The sequence below is a fragment of the Tursiops truncatus genome, chromosome 10 (assembly GCF_011762595.2).
Source record: "Tursiops truncatus isolate mTurTru1 chromosome 10, mTurTru1.mat.Y, whole genome shotgun sequence".
Classification (NCBI taxonomy): Eukaryota; Metazoa; Chordata; class Mammalia; order Artiodactyla; family Delphinidae; genus Tursiops; species Tursiops truncatus.
Window position 1 is genome coordinate 65473521 of NC_047043.1, and position 22204 is coordinate 65495724.

General features: G+C 37.6%; 1 protein-coding gene across 2 annotated transcripts in view; it reads left to right on the plus strand.

Annotated features, from left to right (window-relative positions):
• DOCK3 (dedicator of cytokinesis 3) overlaps nucleotides 1-22204 on the plus strand; it is a 405892-nt gene that overhangs the window by 22469 nt on the left and 361219 nt on the right. For both annotated transcript variants that reach the window (XM_073811161.1, XM_033865050.2), the window contains exon 2: nucleotides 19099-19182. In XM_073811161.1, coding sequence (XP_073667262.1) covers nucleotides 19099-19182 — 84 coding nt within the window. The remainder of the gene's footprint in view (nucleotides 1-19098; nucleotides 19183-22204) is intronic.

The following is a 22204-nucleotide window of genomic DNA, read 5'->3' on the forward strand; positions in this document are numbered from 1 at the left end:
CTAGAGCACCAGGGAAGTCCCTCGAGTCATTCTTTTTTTACCATATTTGTTAATACCGAAGATCAAGATATATGTAAAAACTTGTTTATATAATTTAAGAGTACTTTAAAATTACACAAGTTAACATGTGGTTATTGTTGGAAAAAATAGGTAGAAATGAATAAAAAGAAAAAAATTTACTTAGCCCAAATCTCACCAACCAGAAATATTTATTTCATGGTTCCCCCCAGACTCCCGTAGTGAAATGAAACTGATCTGAAAGTTGAACTTCAAGATGTTTTAAAAAATTTTATTGAAGTATAGTTTATTTACAATGTTGTGTTAATTTCTGCTGTACAGCAAAGTGATTCAGTTATACATATATATATATTCTTTTTCATATTCATTTCCATTATGGTTTATTACAGAATATTGAATATAATTCCCTGTGCTATACAGTAGGGCATTGTTGTTTATCCGTCCTATATATAATAGTTTGCATCTGCTAATCCCAAACTCCCAATCCTTTCCTCCCCCACCCCCCTCCCCGTTGGCAACCACAAGTATGTTCTCTATATTTGTGAGTCTGTTTTTTGTTTTGTAGATAGGTTCATTTGTGTTGTATTTTAGATTCCACATATAAGTGATATCATATGGTATTTATCTTTCTCTTTCTGACTTATTTGGCTTGGTATAATAATCTCCAGGTCCATTCATGTTGCTGCATATGGCATTGTTTCATTTTTTTTTATGACTAATATTCCATTTATATATATAGACAAATATATGTATATATATATACATTACACACACACCCCACACAAGGTAGGTTTTTAAAAGTCGGTCTGATCTCCTTGAGTCAGCACATTAGAGTGGTTCTTAAATATACTTTCACTTAGGGTTGTTCTAGCTGGATATTCCCTAATTGTTCACTTCATAGAGAGCATGTAGGTTAAAACAAACTCCAATGTTGGGATAAAGAAACTCATGCAATTGTAGTGGTTGGAGATTGGTGAAAGCATTTCAAACATATTTAAATGAAGATATAAATTGATAGAAGTTGTTAAACAATTCAGCCCTGAAAATACAGAATTTGAAATTGTTTTCAGTTGTAATTAGGAGAGGGAGGATAATGATGGTACTGAGATTACATGTTACAAAGATTGGCAAGATGGTATCAACTATAGTTTGTTGCAGGGACCACAAGATGGAAAAGAAAGTTAAACTTTGTTTCTTGGCAAGAGTGGAGGAGGAAGTTTTTTTGAGGTAATGGAAAATGGTAGTAACATGAAGTTAAAATAGAAGTCTAACTGGAAGGTTAAGGTACTTCATTGGATTCTTTTATTGATTCAGTAGACGTTATAGAAGATCTGGTATGTGTACTAGGCTCTGGGGAACAGTGATGGGAGAAGATACAGGTCTACGTACTTTCAAGACCTTTAATCTAGATGATTGTGAAAATTAGATTTGGGAAGTTGTATTTTATGAATATAGTAGTTGAAACAATGCAAGTAGACAAGAATTTTTCACTAAGAGTTATATATTTATGGAACTTTTTTTTTCTTTTTTTTAACATCTTTATTGGAGTATAATTGCTTTACAATGGTGTGTTAGTTTCTGCTGTATAACAAAGTGAATCAGCTATACGTATACATATATCCCCATATCCCCTCCCTCTTGTGTCTCCCTCCCACCCTCCCTATCCTGCCCCTCTAGGTGGATACAAAGCACTGAGCTGATCTCCCTGTGCTATGCGGCTCCTTTCCACTAGCCATCTGTTTTAGTGTATATATGTCCTTGCCACTCTCTCGCTTTGTCCCAGCTTCCCCTTCCCCTTCCCTGTGTCCTCAAGTCCATTCTCTACGTCTGTGTTATTTATGGAACTTTAGATCTAGAAGGGACCATAATGTAACACAATGTTCTTGTTTTTCAGATGGGATCACCAAGGTCAGAGACATATGGTAACTTGCTCAGAGTCACACAGTTTGGCTATTTGGGTCTTAAATTCAGATCCTGATTCCCTAAAAAGGCTTTTTTTCTACTATATGATTGAATCTTGGATAAAACCACCAGAAGATAGGAATCAGTCTAGAAATATTTATTGGATGCCTACTATGTGGAAGATTTTTTTTTTTCAAATTTTATTTATTTATTTATTTATTTTTGGTTGTGTTGGGTCCTAATTGCTGCGCGTGGTCTTTCTTTAGTTGCGATGAGCGGGGGCTACTCTTTGTTGCAGTGTGCGGGCTTATCATTGCGGTGGCTTCTCTTGCTGCGGAGCACAGGCTCTAGGTGCGTGGGCTTCAGTAGTTGGGGCACGCGGGCTCTAGAGCACAGGCTCAGTAGACGTGGCACACGGGCTTAGTTGCTCCGCGGCATGTGGGATCTTCCCAGACCAGGGCTCGAACCCGTGTCCCCTGCATTGGCAGGCGGATTCTTAAGCACTGCGCCACCAGGGAAGCCCACTGCGCCACCAGGGAAGCCCTATGTGGAAGATTTAATGGAGAAAACTGGCATACTCCTGTTCTTGAGTATTCTTTCTTTTTTTTCAATATTGAATTATAGTTGATTTGCAATGTTGTGTTAATTACTGCTGTACAGCAAAGTGATTCATTTATACATATATATACATTCTTTTTTAATATCTTTTCCATTATGGTTTATCATAGGATATTGAATATAGTTCTCTGTGCTATACAGTAGGACTTTGTTGTTTATCCATTCTGTATATAAAAGCTTACATCTGCTAGCCCCAACCTCCCACTCTATCCCTCCCCTAATCTCCTCTCCCTTGGCAACCACCAGTCTGTTCTCTGTGTCTGTGATTCTGTTTCTGTTTCATAGATAGGTTCATTTGTGTCATATTTTAGATTCCACGTATAAGTGATACCATATGGTATTTGTCTTTCTCTTTCTGACTTACTTTGCTTAGTGTGATAATCTTTATGTTCCTCCGTGTAGCTGCAAATGGCATTATTTCATTCTTTTTTATGGCTGGGTAATATTCCATTGTATATATACACCATACCTTTTTTATCCATTCGTCTGTCGATGGACATTTAGGTTGTTTCCATATCTTGGCTATTGTACGAGTGCTGCTGTGAACCTAGGAGGTGCTTGTATCTTTTTGAATTCTAGTTTTGTCTGGATATATGCCCAGGAGTGGGATTGCTGGATCATACAGTAATTCTATTTTTAGTTTTCTGAGGAACCTCGATACTGTTCTCCACAAGGATTCTTTCAATTATAATTAATAGAAGTCCATCTCAAACTGAAGCAGAAAGGAGAATTTATTGGTTCATATAACCAAAAAAGGCATGAATGCATCTGGCCTCAGGAGACTGTGTTCAGGGCCATAAGACATCAGAACATCTGTGTTTCCATTTTACATTTTGGCATATGCCTATGTGTTGGACTCATTTTTCCAGTCATTAACTTTAAAAAATTTACTGTTTTCATTATTGGGGAACATAGCTCCTGGTCGCTCTAGGGTTACGTCTTTACAGTTCATGATGGACTAGGAAAGAGCTAGTTCCTGTTGGGAAGACTTCAGGGAGTGAATGATTTGGCCCAGTCTGCTTTACATGCTCACTTGTGGTTGAGGGGGTCTGACTGGTAGCCCCACTGAAATCACATAGATTGGGAAAATTTCTGTAAAAAGTGAGGATTAGGAATGCTGGGCACACAGAACAGTAAGGAGATAAGACTGCCTGATGCATATACACTACATGCCCACAAAGCAACAGTTAATGTCAAACATGTGATAGCAGTAGAATGTGCCAGGGACTTCCCTGGTGCCGCAGTGGTTAAGAATCTGCCTGCCAATGCAGGGGACACGGGTTCGAGCCCTGGTCCAGGAAGATCCCACATGCCGTGGAGCAACTAAGCGCATGCGTCACAACTACTGAAGCCCGTGTACCTAGAGCCCATGCTCCACAGCAAGAGAAGCCACCGCAATGAGAAGCCCGTGCACCGCAACAAAGAGTAGCCCCCGCTCTCTGTAACAAGAGAAAGCCTGCGTGCAGCAACAAAGACCCAACACAGCCAAAAATAAATTAAAAAAAAAAAAGGCTTCTCTTAATCTACATGGTTAATTTCCAATTAAAAAAAAAAGTAGAATGTGCCAGATGACTTCACAGACTGGGGGAAATAATTTCCAAGATTGAAAAAACGGAGTCTTGATGCGTGGATTGGATTTTTGTCAGTGAAGAGGAAGCATGAGAGGAGATCCAGGCAGTAGGAAACAGTGAGGTATGGACTGGAGACGTGTGCAAGGTATGTACTGGAGACTTGTTTTGGAGAACTGTGAATAGAACAAATCTCGTGTCATTGGGAGATGATCAGGAGGATAGGTTTGGCTGAGAGTGTTAAGGGCCTTGAATGTAGGAAGAAGGAATTTGCCTTTTATTCTGTGTGCCGTTGTGGGGGGCCAATGAAACATGTTGATGAAGGGAAAAAGCAATTTCAAGAATGGAAGTGGAGGAGCATAAGAGTGATTTTAGATTCAGAAAAACTAGATAAACGAGTAATAGAATTTATTTTCAGAGGAACTAGGCACTACTGTTCCTAACATGGAAAACCTACAAGGACTGTGAACAAATCACTTAACTGCCTTCTATTTGCCTCTTCAGTAAAATAAAATAAATATATTGTACTAATCTTTCCTTACATCAGATTAGAGTTAATATATAAAATTGTTTCAATAAGAAAATATTGTGTTGTAATAGGCATTATTGCTTTATAAATGACTTATTAACTTTTTTTTTTCGGTACGCGGGCCTCTCACTGTTGTGGCCTCTCCTGTTGCGGAGCACAGGCTCCGGACGCGCAGGCTCAGCGGCCATGGCTCATGGGCCCAGCCGCTTCGCGGCATGTGGGATCTTCCCGGACCAGGGCACGAACCTGTCTCCCCTGCATCGGCAGGTGGACTCTCAACCACTGCTCCACCAGGGAAGCCCATGACTTATTAACTTTGATATGTATGAGAGAGTATTTTTCTCTGTGGTATTTGGAGATTATAAGTTGGAAATAGATTGTTGATTGAGGAGATGACCTTTACATTTTATTAGCTCATAAAGTAAATGGAACTAATACCTTGGGTTGCATTTTCTTTTAAATTATTTTAATTAGGTAGATGACAGAAACAAGTTCTGAAACTAAACTTTAGCGCTACGTGTTAATTTTTTTCCCTTCTAGTCATATATATTTTTTTAATTACTAAGAATTCTCAAAACTGCCTTTGTAACTGTGATTTTTGACACCTATGCCCTAAATCAGTGCTATAACTGCTGTGTGCACTGCTTGCGCTCCTGGGTCTCAAATTCTTGGAGAGAAAGCTTCACCTCTTCTGTCTGTACCTCGCCCTAATAATTCACTGTCTCTTTGGCCAGGATGGGAGACAGACCCTTGCTGTCCTCTTCCATCTATCCTTCATGCCTCTACTCTTAGATCCCCCATTTGCCATTCTGCAAACCACCTCTTTGAAATCTTTATTCTTCTCCTGACCTCACCAGACATTACATGCTCTCCTCCCCACCTCATGACTGAAACTCGTTTGGGACTCAGTTGGGGTACCTAGTTTATCTCTTACATTAAAGCATATTCACCCCCTTAAAAATTTCTCTTTGCCTGTAGTGTGTTTGAAACACATTTTTAAAAGATAGTTTCTGGGGCTCCCCTGGTGGCGCAGTGGTTGAGAGTCCGCCTGCCGATGCAGGGGAGACGGGTTCGTGCCCCGGTGCGGGAAGATCCCACGTGCCGCGGAGCGGCTGGGCCCGTGAGCCATGGCCACTGAGCCTGCACGTCTGGAGCCTGTGCTCCGCAACAGGAGAGGCCACAACAGTGAGAGGCCTGTGAACCACCCCCCCCCCAAAAAAAAGATAGTTTCTAACTTGAAGTGCTCTTTTCTTGAAGTGCAAAAAGATAACCCAATAGTTCTTAATTTATAAGCAGCTGGTTTTCATGTAAAAGAGGAAACTCTGAATTCTGTTCTGATGGCTAGTGTTTGTATTAAAAGATTTAGCAATGGTGGTTTCTTTTATTTCACATATAGGAAAGTAAACTTTAGTGTTGATTCTATGATATTTTTGTATTACTAGAGTTACACTGAAAAGAGTACAACTTTAGAGACATTGTGGAATGCTTATATAGATGCAGTGTGCTTATACATGGTATAGGCAAATACGATGGACTTAATTTTTAAAAATCCTTACAGCTTTTAAAAACTGTGGAAGTAATACTCAAAGCCTCTTAACTCATTTCCCCAAGTGTATCCCCACTTCTTCCCTCACCCAGCTCAGGTAACTGCTATAAATGATTTGATATTTCTTTCTATGTATATATAAATAAGTTATGTACATACTTTTAAAAAGTAACTTGTGGAATAATAATTTCAGACACTTACATAGTACTTTGTACCAGGTACTATTCTAAGCACTTAATGTATATTAACTGTAATCTTCACCATAATCCTATGAAGTATATGCTATTATCATCCCCATTTTTAAAGATGAGGAAACTGAGACACAGGAAGGCTGAGTGCCTGCCTTGTCCATTGTCACACAACCAGTAAGTTGTAGAGCCAAGATTCAAACTCAGGCATTCTGGTTTTGGAGTCTGTATCTTCAGCCATTATCTCTACTGGGAAGATGCATAACCTTTCTGTGGCCAGTAAGTCAGAACAAACCTACCTTTGTTCCAGAGCATGGACTTGAGAAACCAAATCTTGGTTTTGCTTTTTAAACCTTTTAAGTAAAAATTTTATTACGTATCAATTGTCTTTTACAGCTGTCATCTTTAATCTAGTGGTACTTTTTGTGGGGGTGAGGGGGGCAAGCGTCAAATTCCATTTTGAGAATATAATGAATGTTACAGATCATGTCTGCAGGAAGATTCACGTATGCCAAAATAAAAATTTACCAACCATATCAGAATATTTATGGACTTCTGGAAGCCCATCTTTGGATTCATTTAAGAACCACTACTTAAAACATTTCAGCTTGTCTTTTTTCTCTACACTGTGTATACATTTTATTTTTTTAGCCTGCCCTTAATGTTACTGACTTACTTTCTTTTACAGGATTGTTTCTACTTCTTGTTTTGCCATTTTTCTTTTTTTCTTCTTCATTTAGTATGATCACAGACTCATGGATTTTCATTTATTTCATATGATATAAGCAGTCATTCTGATTGTAATTCTCAAATTGTCCTAATGCTTTTATTTTTTATTTTTTTTTATTATTATTTTTTTTTGCATTACGCGGGCCTCTCACTGTTGTGGCCTCTCCCGTTGCGAAGCACAGGCTCTGGACGCGCAGGCTCAGCGGCCATGGCTCACGGGCCCAGCCGCTCCGCGGCATGTGGGATCTTCCCAGACCGGGGCACGAACCCGTGTCCCCTGCATCGGCAGGCGGACTCTCAACCACTGCGCCACCAGGGAAGCCCTGTCCTAATGCTTTTAAAGTTCTCCTGTGAGGATTTCCTCTGTAGAGACACCTGCTTTCATCTGCTTTGTTCTGATAATTGACAATATTTGGTCTTAGGTCTTAAAGTGTGTGCTATTTTTACTTTTTTGACGTAAAAGTCAGTTATATAAAATTTCCTTGTTTCCTGCAATTAGTTTTCTTTTATGTTTATTTATCATTGTTTGCATACTATTTTTTTTCTTTTTTTGTGTTTAAAAAAATCCTTATTTGAGAGATAATTCACATACCATATAGCTCACCCTTTAAAGTGTACAATTCACTTATTTTTAGTGTATTTATAGAGTTGTGCGTTCATCACCACTACCTTAATCCCAGAACATTTTCATCACTCCAAAAAGAAACCCTGTACCCATCAGCAGTCACTCCCCATTCCCTCTCTGTCACCCCAGCAACGTCTAGTCAACTTTTTGTCTAATGATTTGTCTGTTCTGGGCATTTCAAGTAAATGGAATCATACAATATGTGGCCTTCTGTGTCTGGCTTCTTTCACAGGGCATAATGTTTTCAAGATTCATCCATGTTGTAGCATATGTCAGTACTTCATTCCTTTTTATGGCTGGTAATATCCCATTGTATGGGTATACCACATTTTGTTTATCTCTTTACCAATTGATGGATATTTGAATTCTTTCCACTTTTTGGCTGTTATGAATAATTGTGCCATAAATATTCATGTACAAGTTTTTGTGTGAATGTTTTCAATTCTTTCGGAAATATGCACAGAGTGGAATTGCTGGATCATGTGGTAATTTTTAATTTTTTGAGGAATTGCCATGTTGTTTTCCATAGCACCTGCATCATTTTACATGTCCTCCAGCAGTGCACTAGGGTTCCACTTTCTCCACATCTTTGCCAAAACTTGTTATTTTCTGCCTTTTTTAAAAAAAATTTATTTATTTTATTTATTTTTGGCTGCATTGGGTCTTTGTTGCTACGCGTGGGCCTTCTAGTTGTGGCGAACCCTTCTAGGGGCTGCTCTTCGTTGCGGTGCGCAGGCTTCTCATTGCGGTGGCTTCCCTTGTTCTGAAGCATGGGCTGTAGGCGTGTGGGCTTCAGTAGTTGTGGCACGTGGGCTCAGTAGTTGTGGCTCATGGGCTCTAGAGCATAGGCTCAGTAGCTGTGGCGCACAGGCTTTGTTGCTCAGTAGCTGTGGCACACAGGCTCAGTGGGATATTCCTGGACCAGGGCTCGAACCTGTGTCCCCTGCATTGGCAGGAGGATTCTTAACCACTGCGCCACCAGGGAAGTCTTTTTCTGCCTTTTTGATGATAGCAATTCTGGTGGGTGTAAGGTGGTATCTCATTGTGGGTTTGATTTGCATTTCCCTAATGGCTAATGATGTTGAGCCTCTTTTCATGTGCTGTTGTTCATTTGTATATATTTTTTGGTGAAATGTCTATTAAAATCCTTTGCCTATTTTTGAATTGGGTTTTTTATTTTTGTTGTTTATTACTTTCTTTATATATTTTTTAATATTTAAAGCCTTTTAAGAGTTGATTTGTAAATATTTTCTGCTGGTCTACAGACTATCTTTTCACTCTCTTAATAGTGTCCCTTGCTGCACAAAAGCTTTTAATTTTGTTGAAATTCAATTAATGTATTTTCTTCTGTTGTTCTTATCCAAGAAACTATTGCCAAATCAGATGTCATGAGTATTTGCCCTATTTTTTTTCTGACAGTCTTATAATTTCAGCTCTTATATTTAGGTCTTTGATCCATTTTGAATTAATTTTGTATATAGTGTAAGGTAAGGATTCAACTTCATTATCTTGCATGTGGATATTCAGTTTTCCTAGCAGTACTTGCTGAACAGTTTTTTTTTAAATTTTTATTTATTTTATTTTTAATTTTTTGGCTGCACTGCATGGCATGTGGGATCTCAGTACCCTGACCAGGGATCGAACCCCCGTCCCCTGCATTGGAAGTGCGGAGTCTTAACCACTGGACCGCCAGGGAAGTCCCTGCTGAACAGTCTTTTCTTTCCCCATTTCTGGCTCTTAATTATATTCCATTGATCTATATATCCTTATGCCAGTACCACACTATTTTGATTATTGTAGTTTTGAAGTAAGTTTTGAAACTTGAAAGTGTGAGTCATCCAACTTTGTTCTTTTTTAAGATTGCTTTGGGTATTTGGGGCCTCTGGAAATTCCATATGAATTGTAGGATGTGTTTTTCTATTTCTTGGGGATTGTGATAGGGATTCCATTGAAACTGTAGATTACCTTGGGTAGAATTGTCATCTTAACAGTATCAATTCTACCAATCCATGAACATGGGATATCTTTCTTAGGTATCTTACTTAGATCTTTAATTTCTCTCAGCAGTGTTTTGTAGTTTTCAGTCTTGTACCTCTTTGGTTAAATTTATTCCTAAGTATCTTATTATTTTTGGTGCTATTGTATATGGAATTGTATAGCTGAAGGCTGTTTTATTAAGTTCTCCATCTCTTTTTTTCCCTTGCAGTGTTTTGTTAAAGAAACTGAATCTTTTGTCTCATGGTGTGAATCTTGCTAATCATGTTTCTGTGAATTCATTTAATATGCTCCTTTTTCCTGGTATTTCCTTTAAGTTGGCAGTTAGTTCTATAGGCGTCCCCATATTAAGGTTTGAGTTTTTTTTTAAATAAATGATTACTTTATAGATGGCATTATGTACTTTGTTTAGTAGTTACATAGTTTCTTGTTTCCTCTTTTTGTGATGTTAGAGCTATTGATGATCATTTCCTATACCCATACATTTATTGGGGGTTGCAAAATGGTGATATTCTACCTTTGCCATCACTTCTTTGTTTATTGTCTAGGATATTTTTTATAAAGAGAAACTTTTCCTTAACTACTTGGGTATTCAGAGGTATATAGTTTGTATAGGAAAATCATAATATATGTTCTGTTTTTTTCCTGTTTTGCTAATTTTCACAGTAGTGAGCTGATTCCCTTAGCAATCTCTGAAAAGTGACCCTAAGCTTTTTTTTGAACCATTGTTATTATTAACTCAGAGATTTAAATATACTGATATACTATTCTTTTAGTGAGTAGTGGGACTCTCCTGGTGTTGAAAGTCCTTTTGACCTGACCATAGTAGTTTTTGACAGCTTCCTTGGTTTTTAGTATGACAAGATATTCTATGCTTATCTTAAGCATTTCCTGTCCTAAACTTGGCATTTTCCCAAGGAGCCCTGGTTCCTTTTAGTGAGAAAGAGTATATTTAGAAATCACAATTTCAGTGCTAGAGATTTGTCATTGTTTCTAGTGCCTTGTCAGGAACTGTGCATTGCTACATTGTCTTTACTTAACTTCATAAATCTTACATCTGCATCTTTCCTCCCTTAAAAACAAATTCCTAAGTAATTACTTACTTGCCTTATTCCCCATTACTCACACAACAGTCTTAGAATAGCATTACTATCACTGTATCAACAGTATGATTAGTGAAAGCAGATTAAGATTTTTTTGAAGTTCTTTTTATCCTTAGAATATATTCCATTAGGGATATTTGGTCAAATTACTTTCTTTTGACATTACTTGGAATAGTTCCTCTCTTTTTGGTTATACTACTAACTTGGCTGTACATCTAGGTTTATTTAATTCATTTTACTTTCCATTATTAGGGCTTTTTTTGGTTGTTAATTTATAGCTCAGTTTTGCTATTATAGAGAACAGTATGCTGCAGATCTTGCTGCATATATATTTATTTACTTGATGGTTATCGAGTATTGATTTCTAGAAGTGGAATTGTGTCAAAGCATGTGAAATCTTAAAATGGACCCATTTCTACCACCTTTTTAAGAAAAAAATCTTACACTTTGTATTCTGGTCATATATGTGCACATCTTTATCAGCACTGTTTGGGTATTAATCTTTGACAATCTGATAAAAAAATAAAAATGATACTTTTTAGCAATCTTTGTTACTGTGGTTAATATTTTTTCATGTGTTTTTTGGCCTATTTGTATCTTTTGCCCAGTTTTCTTATGGGCAAAAAAAGTCTGTATTTTTCTTTTTGATTGTAAAAACTATGTCCATACTGAATGTAGAACATTTTGATTCTTGCTGGCATTTTTCCATTTTTCTTTCAGAATTTTTAGATATTATATATGGACATCTAAAAAGTTTTACATGTAGTAAAATCCATTACTTGTTCAGAACAAACCAGTTTATAGGTTTGATGCAATCCAGTCAAAATGCCACCAGTACCGTTCACTGAATTTTATAATCATTTTCTCCAGTTTGTCTGTAAGAAGAAACATAGGAGGGCTTCCCTGGTGGTGCAGTGGTTGAGAGTCCACGTGCCAGTGCAGGGGACATGGGTTCAAGCCCTGGCCCAGGAGGATCCCACATGCCGCGGAGCAGCTAAGCCCAACTGAGCCTGCGCTCTAGAGCTTGCGTGCCACAACTACTGAAGCCCGCACGCCTAAGAGCCCGTGCTCCACAACAAGGGAAGCCACTGCAATGAGAAGCCCATGCACCACAACGAACAGTAGTCCCCACTCGCCGCAACCAGAGAAAGCCCGGACACAGCAGTGAAGACCCAATGCAGCCAAAAAAAAAAAAAAAAGAAAAAAACAAACATAGGAGCTTAGTCTTAAAAGAGTAATGGGGGGAGGTACTTAACTTTACCATGTGAGGTAATAGCAATTAAAAGTGGGATATTGGGACAAGAATGATTGATACTTGAGACAGAATAATGTTCCAGAAATACATTCTTTTTTTTTTTTTTTTTTGCGGTACGCGGGCTTCTCGCTGTTGTGGCCTCTCCCGTTGCGGAGCACAGGCTCCAGACGCGCAGGCTCAGCGGCCATGGCTCACGGGCCCAGCCGCTCCGCGGCATGTGGGATCTTCCCGGACTGGGGCACGAACCCACGTCCCCTGCATCAGCAGGCGGACTCTCAACCACTGCGCCACCAGGAAAGCCCCAGAAATACATTCTTTATATTTATGAAACTAGTATATGATAAATGAAATATCTATGTAAACAATTAGAAAGAAGAAAACTAATTTAATAGTAAAGGAGACAGAATAATATGGGTCAATCCTGCAGTACAGTTCTTGTAGTGAGTATCTTTTGTTTGAGTTGGTGGGGGAAATAATTGAGTGGAAAGAGGTAGATATTTTTCTCTGAGCCACACTGATAGAAAGTCAGTTTGGACTATGAGTCTATTACCATGACAACTCATTTTTGAAATCAGAAGAGATTTGATTTTGTAGCATTATATGGGTGGGCTGGTACAACAGTCCAAGATTGTATAGTGGATTTGCTTCAGAATGCATCTTTTGACCCTTCTTTCACGATCTAGCAAAGATTAAGCTTTCCCTCATGAGTGTGTGTGTGTGTGTATAGGTATGTATATAAAGGTAGAAATATTAGAGATGTATACACTGTAGACAAAGTAGGTAAGCTGAACAAGAGGCAAATAAAAATATTCTTATAACCTAGTTGCAACCACTTTTATTTGTATATCCCACAAAAAAATGGAATCATGGTATAAATATTGTTTATAATCTTTTTCTACTTGATACAGTATGAAAGATTTCAAGCTAAATATTTGTAAAAATTTTAAAATTAGTATATCTGTCTCTGTTAACATGTTTTTCAAACGTCTTCAATCTTATTTTGCCACTGATGAATTCTTAATTACTTGGGGATTAAGATGGCACAAAACTGAAAGAATAATGGTAAAGGTCATAGTTGTTGTTGTTTTGTTTTGTTTTGTTTGGAGAATGGGCTGAGAAGGGGCACCTGTGGGTGTGAGCGATCACTTAGGAGGCCATTGCAGGAGTCCAGGCGAACTTGGATTCAAAAGGTAAAAAAAGGTTACGAAGCTGCAAAGAGCTGCTGTTATTATGTTTGTACTTATCTGTCGGGGTCTGGGCAGGAAAGAGATTGCACAGTCAAATGGGGTAATCTGAACAGGGTTTAATAAAGGGACTACTTCTGAAGGTGAGGCAGGAGCTAGGGAAACGAATAGGGTGCAGTACCCCGGTGGTTGGTTCCACCACTAGGACTGAAGGGGCAAGTGAGGGAACAGTTACAGAAACTCACAGGAGCTGTGGCCTTCAGCAGAGGGATGCAGCCAGCTCCCAGGGCCCAGCAGGAATAAACATCCCAACCTTATTGTCCGCCTGTTCTCCAGCATCTGGCAGTGTTCTCCACCGGATTTACCCAACCAGCCACGGGGCAAAGAGGAGGCTGTTGATGCTGCCCGAGAGGGCAGGCTCTCCGGGGTATAGAGCGAGGTGAAGGAGGGTAGAAAGTGGATCTCAGGGTCAAACAAATCTTGCAACATCATATGGATCATGCATTTTTTCCCTCTCATCTCACAGTCCTTCTTCCCCTGCCACCACCAATGAAACGATAAATTCTTTATAGGTGGAGATTATTTTCTTTTTAAAAAATTTTTATTTTATATTGGAGTACAGTTGGTTAACAATTTTGTGTTAGTTTCAGGTGTACAGCAAAGTGATTCAATTATACATATATATGTATCTATTCTTTTTCTAATTCTTGAAGCTCGCAGTGACCAGTAACTTCTAATGTACCTGACAGAGGAGAATAGAGTGAAACAGTCTATAACTAATAGGTTTATTCTTTGTGATATTCCTGCAAACAGAGTATAGGCCTGAAAGTAGATCCATGATTACAGGGAGAAAGATCTGCTTTCTTTTGAGCCTCTTGCTTTTCTAGCAAATATAATTTTTTTCTTTTCTACTTATACATTAATTTAAAAAATCACTTGAAAGCCAGTCTTGAATGAAGATAGTTATTAAAGTGGAAAGTTTACATATGTTCTCTGAATAGGCATGAAACACCCAATTTCAAACAAGGAAAGCGGTTGGTAATTTTAATGTTCTTGTCAATTAGTGACAGAGGTTAGGAAGACAGGAGTGATGAATGCTTTGGAGATTGAAATAATAGCAAGGCCCTCGATAAAGAATTTGTTAGGGAGTACATAGAAGGTCTGGTGAAGTTAAATTCCTAAATGCTAATGCAATTCATTGTAGTTTTACTATAAGCCATGGCTCAGAGATTGCATACTTTTGACCTTAGGACACTTGTCTCATTGTTAGTATGTGGGTGCCTGCAAGGATTTGAGAGACGCTGGAACATGATTTTTTCTCCACTGTGATGAAGGGTTCAACCCAGTAAATCCTAGAGAAGACCATTTTTCCCCACTTGGTACTTAAAGGAGGATGCTGTTGAGTATTTGCTGTTTCTTAATATTTTCCAAATCTGTATGGCATTAAATGGTAGAAGTTGGTCTAACTGCTTTGTTATTTGTTTTTGTTCAGAATTTTGTTTTCCATGGGGAATTTACAGCAGAAGATTGAATAATGCTTCTACTATTTAGAAATATAGCCAAATACTTTAATAAGAGCATACTAATTACCAATGTCTTAGTCCAGTTCATACTGCTATAACAAAAATATTATAGACTGGGTAGCTTAAATAACAGACATTTATTTCTTGTAGTTCTAAAGGCTGAAAAGTCTGAGATCAGGGTGCTAGGATGGTCAGGTTTGGATAAAGACCCTTGTCAGGTTTGCAGACTGCCGACTTCTGTGTCCTCACATGGTGAAAGGGGAGGGGGATCTCTCTGAGATCTTGATTTGTAAGTGCACTACTCCCATACATGAAGGAACCACTTTGATGACCTAATCACCTCCCACAGGCCCCATTTCCAAATGCCATCATACTGGGGATTACGTTTCAACATAGGAATTTTGGGGGGACACAAGTGTTATCTTTAGTAACCAGTAAGCAAATTTGATACCTTCAGTAGAGATTAAATATATACATATATATGTACACATACAAATAGGCTCATGCTATTCACACACACACACACACAATTTTATAGCTTGGGCTTTTTTTTTTTTTTTAAACAATGGAAAGGCTGATATTAGGTAGTATATGTTCCTCTGTTTCATCCTTTACATTTTTATGCACATTGTAGAATCAGTTTATTGATTTCCACAAAATGTCTATTGGGATTTTGGTTGAGATTGCATAGAATCTAATGATCAATTTGGGGAAAATCTGTATCTTTATACTGTTGAGTCTTGGAATTCATGAATAGGTTGTATGCCTTCATTTATTAGACTTTTACTATATCTAATGTCATAGTTTTCTGTATAGAGTTCTTCCATATGTCTCTTAGATTTATTTATAGTTACTTGACATTTTTAAAAAAATTAATTAATTAATTAATTAATTTTGGCTGTGTTGAGTCTTTGTTTCTGTGCGTGGGCTTTCTCTAGTTGCGGCGAGCGGGGGACCACTCTTCATCGTGGCGCGCAGGCCTCTCACTATCACGGCCTCTCTTGTTGTGGAGCACAGGCTCCAGATGCGCAGGCTCAGTAGTTGTGGCTCACGGGCCTAGTTGCTTCGCGGCATGTGGGATCTCCCCAGACCAGGGCTCGAACCCGTGTCCCCTGCATTAGCAGGCAGGTTCTCAACCACTGCGCCACCAGTGAAGCCCTACTGACATTTTTGGTGCTGTTATAAATTGTATATTTCTAAAACATTTCATTTTCTAGTTGTTTGTTCCTGTATAGACTTAAAAAAATTCATATTGTATCTAGTGACCTTGCTACACATTGACATATTTTCTGTGTTGGTTTATGTCTAGGTTCTTCGGGATTTTTTCAGACCTGCAGATAATGATACTATTATTTCTTTGTTTCTAATCATTATACCTTTTATTTCTTTTTCTGCTTTATTTGCACAGGGTGGCCCTTCAGTGTAATGTTGAATAGAAATGGTAGTGGACATGCTTTTCTTATTCCTAACCTTACTGATAAAATGCTGAGTATTTCACTAATATATATGATGTTTGCTATAGATACATTGTACATAACCTTCATCATATTAAGGAAGTTCCTTTCTATTCTTAGATTATTAAGAATTTTAGGGCTTCCCTGGTGGCGCAGTGGTTGAGAGTCCGCCTGCCGATGCAGGGGACACGGGTTCGTGCCCCGGTCCGGGAGGATCCCACGTGCCGCGGAGCGGCTGGGCCCGTGAGCCATGGCCGCTGGGACTGCGGGTACGGAGCCTGTGCTCCGCAACGGGAGAGGCCAAAACAGTGAGAAGCCCGCGTACCGCAAAAAAAAAAAAAAAAAAAGAATTTTAGTCACGAGTAGACGTTGAATTTTATCAAATGCCTCTTCTGCATTTATGGATATGATCATGTGATTTTTTTTTTCCCCTTTATTGATTTTTTTAATATTAAACCAATTGCGCTCTGGAATAAGCCCAAATTGGTCATGGTTATTCTTTTTATATATAGTTGGACTTGATTTACTATTTATTTATTTATTCATTCATTCATGCATGCATGCATGCATGACCACATGGCTTGTGGGATCTTAGTTCCCAGACCAGGGATCGAACCTGGGAATCATGGCAGTGAAAGTGCCGAGTCCTAACCACTGTGCCACCAGGGAATTCCCAGTTTGCCTTTTATTTTTATTTATTTATTTATTTATTTTTAACATTTTTATTCGAGTATAATTGCTTTACAATGGTCTGTTAGTTTCTGCTTTATAAGAAAGTGAATCAGTTATACATATACATATATCCCCATATCTCTTCCCTCTTGCGTCTCCCTTCCTCCCACCCTCCCTATCCCACCCTTCTAGCTGGTCACAAAACACCGAGCTGATCTCCCTGTGCTATGCAACTGCTTCCCACTGGCTATCTATTTTACATTTGGTAGTGTATATATGTCCATATATACACTAACACTCTCTCACTTTGTCCCAGCTTACCCTTCCCCCTCCCCGTGTCCTCAAGTCCATTCTCTAGTAGGTCTGCGTCTTTATTCCCGTCTTGTCCCTAAGTTCTTCATGATGATTTTTTTTTTTTTAGATTCCATATATATGTGTTAGCATATGGTATTTGTTTTTCTCTTTCTGACTTACTTCACTCTGTATGACAGACTCTAGGTCCATCCACCTCACTACAAATAACTCAGTTTTGTTTATTTTTATGGCTGAGTAATATTCCATTGTATATATGTGCCACATCTTCTTTATCCATTCATCTGTTGATGGACACTTAGGTTGCTTCCATGTCCTGGCTATTGTAAATAGAGCTGGAATGAACATTGTGGTAGATGACTCTTTTTGAATTATGGTTTTCTCAGGGTAAATGCCCAGTAGTGGGATTGCTGGGTTGTATGGTAGTTCTATTTTTAGTTTTTTAAGGAACCTCCATACTGTTCTCCATAGTGGCTGTATCAATTTACATTCCCACCACCAGGGTAGGAGGGTTCCCTTTTCTCCACACCCTCTCCAGCATTTATTGTTTGTAGATTTTTTGGTGATGGCCATTCTGACCGGTGTGAGATGATATCTCATTGTAGTTTTGTTTTGCATTTCTCTAATGATTAATGATGTTGAGCATTCTTTCACGTGTTTGTTGGCAATCTGTCTGTCTTCTTTGGAGAAATGTCTATTTAGGTCTTTTGCCCATTTTTGAATTGGGTTTTTTTTTTTTTAAAAGATTTTCTATCTGTGATCATGAGACAGATTGGCCTGTAACTTTCCTTTCTTATAATGTCTTTGTCAGCTTTTACTTTCATGCTGAGTTAAAAATGAATTCTCTTTTCCCTATTTCCTAGAGGGACTTATTTGTGGTTGGCGTTTCTTCTCCAGATGTTTGGGCAAATTCGCTGGTAGAGTAGTCAGGACTTGTTATTTCATTTGTGGGAAAATTTTAAATACAGATTCACTTTTGTTTAATAGATACAGGACTATTCAAGTTTTTAACTGCTCTGTCAGTTTTTGTAAAGTTGATCTTTCTACAAATTTATCCATCTATTCTAAATTTTCTAATTTTTTGTTATAAAGTTTTATCTAATGTCCTTTTATACATCATTTAATTATTACATTAATGTTTTTATTGGTGATACTGATAATTTATACCTTTTCTCTCTCTTTTTTTTTTTGATCAGTCTTGCTTACGTGTCTATCAGTGTTAGTGTTTTCAAAGAACTAATTTTAGATTATAAGGCTTGATATATGATAGTGTACATCCTTTAAGATTGACAAGCCTTTTCTTGGTTCTTTGTATTATGTAAATTTTAGAATCATTTTATCAGTTTTCTAAAAATAAAAGTATGTGGGATTTTGATGAGTATAGATTTTCTCTGTTGTACATTTGCTTTTTACTTCATTAATTTTTGTTTTATTGTGGGGATTCTGTTTTTCAAAGCATAATCATTTATTTGGTGATCCTTTTAAAAATATCTATTTGTCTGTTTATAGTAGATAATAAGCTTCTAATGATCATTTTTTCTTAATTGATACATACTTGCCCAGAAAGAACAGGCAAACACAAGATATGCTGGGGGGGAGAGAGAGGGAGACTCTGTTTATAGAAATGTTTTCACATACATGCATGCATGCACACACCTCTAAGTAATAGTGATTTTGCCGAAGTATACCTCAGTGTTCTGAACCATTTAATATTACCTTTCAAAATATAGATTAAGTTGAAAGGGACTTACATATTTGAAAAATGAATTAGAAGGGAGAGTATATACTTAAGAAAATTTAGTGCTAACTTTCATCGACACTGACCCTGTCTCACTGTTTTAAAATGCTAATTGACATGTTTATTCTTGTTTTTCTAGTGATATGCAGCTTTCGAGGATCTGTCCCTCAAGGATTGGTCTTAGAAATAGGAGAAACAGTCCAGATTCTTGAAAAATGTGAAGGTAAGTGGACCCATAAATTGTAAAACACAAATGGTGATCATTTTTGGCAGTATGATATGCATTTATTTTGTAGTATGAGGTTATAAGCAATCATTTTGAAGCTGTAATTAATCACATTATGATACACTGCTATAAAATCATTCCTGATCTATGTTCAGCATAAAGGATGAGCTATTTTGGCTCTAATCTAATAGTGACAAATAACTATTGTTGGCTGTCAGAAAATGATTTTTTTTTAATTTTTAAATTTTATTTTATTTATTTTTTTTATACAGCAGGTTCTTATTAGTCATAAATTTTATACACATCAGTGTATACATGTCAATCAGAACATGATTTTTACATACTATATCAAATGCTTAGTTTTGATTTCCTACAATCGAATAGGTAATATTTCGCTACTGATTATCTGCATTTGAATAGAATCGAAGTGTAATCAGTTCATTTTTATATTTCTGTCTGATTGGCTGGACATGATCAGTCGTAATTAAAGCAAGGCAGTAAATGTGCTCAAATGAAGTTTGGCCTGACTGTCTTCTTCTGTGACATATTTGGGTATTTCTGCTATAATATTTATGCATTATTGAAAAATATCACATTCTTCAAAATTATGCACTGAAGTCAGCAAGATATGTGGAAAAAATATAGTTCCGGAGAAATCACCCACAATCAGAGCATGGACAAAAACAAAATTGATACCAAAATTGATAGCAGTTCAGCATGACTAGAAGCCACCTCAAATTATATAACAGAGTAGAAATGTTGCTATGTGGGCATGGAGATAGTACACGTGGAAGTTGAACTCTGATCCAGTTACTGTTCAGATGGGTATGGGAGTAAGTGCAACCTACTATGACCCAGGATACGTTTAAGTTGGGGAGTACACTTTTCTGGAAAGGGAGCTCTAGTGCAGGATGCATTTTAATAATTTTAAAGCAGAAGTATAAATAAAAACCCCTTCATGATAAAAAAAACTCTTAGCAAAATAAGAATAGAAGGGAGTTTTCCTAATCTGATAAAGGATATCTAAAAGCCTACAGCAAACATCATTTTCAGTAGTGAAATATTGAAAGATTTCCAACTGACATCTAGAAATGAGACTATTATAAATTAAGACATTGTGGTTTGGGGGCAAAGACAGAATAATGAAACAGAGGGTCCAGAAATAGACCATCATGTTTATCATCCAGTGATATATGAAAAAGGTGGTATTGCAGTGCAGTGGGGAAATGATGTCCTTTACAATAAGTGATGCTGGGCTGATTGGAATGAAAAATGATGGCCTAGTCAATAAATGGTATTGGGTCAATATTGAAACCAATGAATCTTGAACCTAACTTCACAGCATATGCTCCAGATTCAATTCCAGATGGATGGTAGAATGTGAAATGTAAAACAATCATGTACCTTAAAGGAAGCATAGGAAAATACTCTTTTTAACCTAGGGGTAGACAAAGGTTTTTTATTGATAAGTTGTACTTTATTAAAATGAAGATATGTTGTTCAAAAGATATCATTAAGGAGAGGGAGAAGACAAGTCACAGAGTGAAAGAGCTATTTGGTAAAGGACATGTCTTCACATGGTGTTTGTCTTTCTCTTTCTGACTTATTTTGCTTAGTATGATAATCTCTAGGTCCATCCATTTAGCCGCAAATGGCATTATTTCATTCTTTTTTATGACTGAGTAATATTCCATTGTATATGTATACTACATCTTCTTTATCCATTCATCTATTGGTGGACATTTAGGTGGTTTCCATATCTTGGCTATTGTAAGTAGTGCTGCTGTGAACATAGGGGTACATGTATCTTTTCGAATTATGGTTTTCTCCGGATACATGCCCAGGAGTGGGATTGCTGGATCATATGGCAACTCTACTTTTAGTTTTTTGTGGAAGCTCCATACTCTTCTCCATAGTGGCTGCACCAGTTTACATTCCCACCAACAGTGTAAGAGGATTCCCTTTTCTCCACACCCTCTCCAGCATTTGTCAGACATCTTTTCTGACTTCACTGGTATGAAATTAGGAATTAACTACAAGAAGAAAGCTGAGGGCTTCCCTGGTGACACAGTGGTTGAAAGTCTGCCTACTGATGCAGGGGACACGGGTTCGTGCCCGGTCTGGGAGGATCCCACATGCCGCGGAGCAGCTGGGCCCGTGAGCGATGGCCGCTGAGCCTGCGCGTCCAGAGCCTGTGCTTCGCAGCAGGAGAGGCCACACAGTGAGAGGCCCATGTACTGCAAAAAAAAAAAAAAAGAAGAAAACTGAAAGAAAAAAAAAAGCCCACAAACATATGGAGACTAAACAACATGCTACTAAACAATCAATGGGTCATTGAAAAGTCAAAGAGGAAATCAAAAATTACCTGGAGACAAGTGAAAATGGAAACACAGTGATCCAAAATCTGTGGGATGAAGATAAAACAGTTCTAAGAGGGAAGATCATAGTGATACAAGCCTACTTCATGATACAAGAAAAATCTCAAACAATCAAAATATACATTTAAAGAAACTAGAAAAAGAAGAACAAGCAAAGCCCACGGTTAGTAGAATAAAGGAAATAAAAGATCAGAGTGGAAATAACTGAAATAGAGACTAAAAAACAATAGAGAAGATCAATGAAACTAAGAGTTAGTTCTTTGAAAATATATACAGAATTGATAAACATTTAGTTAGATTCATCAAGAATTAAAGGAGACAGGGCCCAAATAAATAAAATCAAGGATAAAAGAGGAGAAGTTACAACCAACACCATACATACAGAAGACTATAAGCGATTACTATGAACAATTATACACTAATAAAATGGATAACATAGGAGAAATGGATAAATTCCTGGAAACGTACAAATTCCCAAGACTGAATCAGAAAGAAATAGAAAATATGAACAGACTGATTACCAGTAATGAAATTGAATCAGTAATAAAAAACTTCCAACAAGCAAAAGTCCAGGACCAGATGGCTTCACAGGCGAATTCTACCAAACATTTAAAGAATAGTTAACACTTTTATTTTTCAAA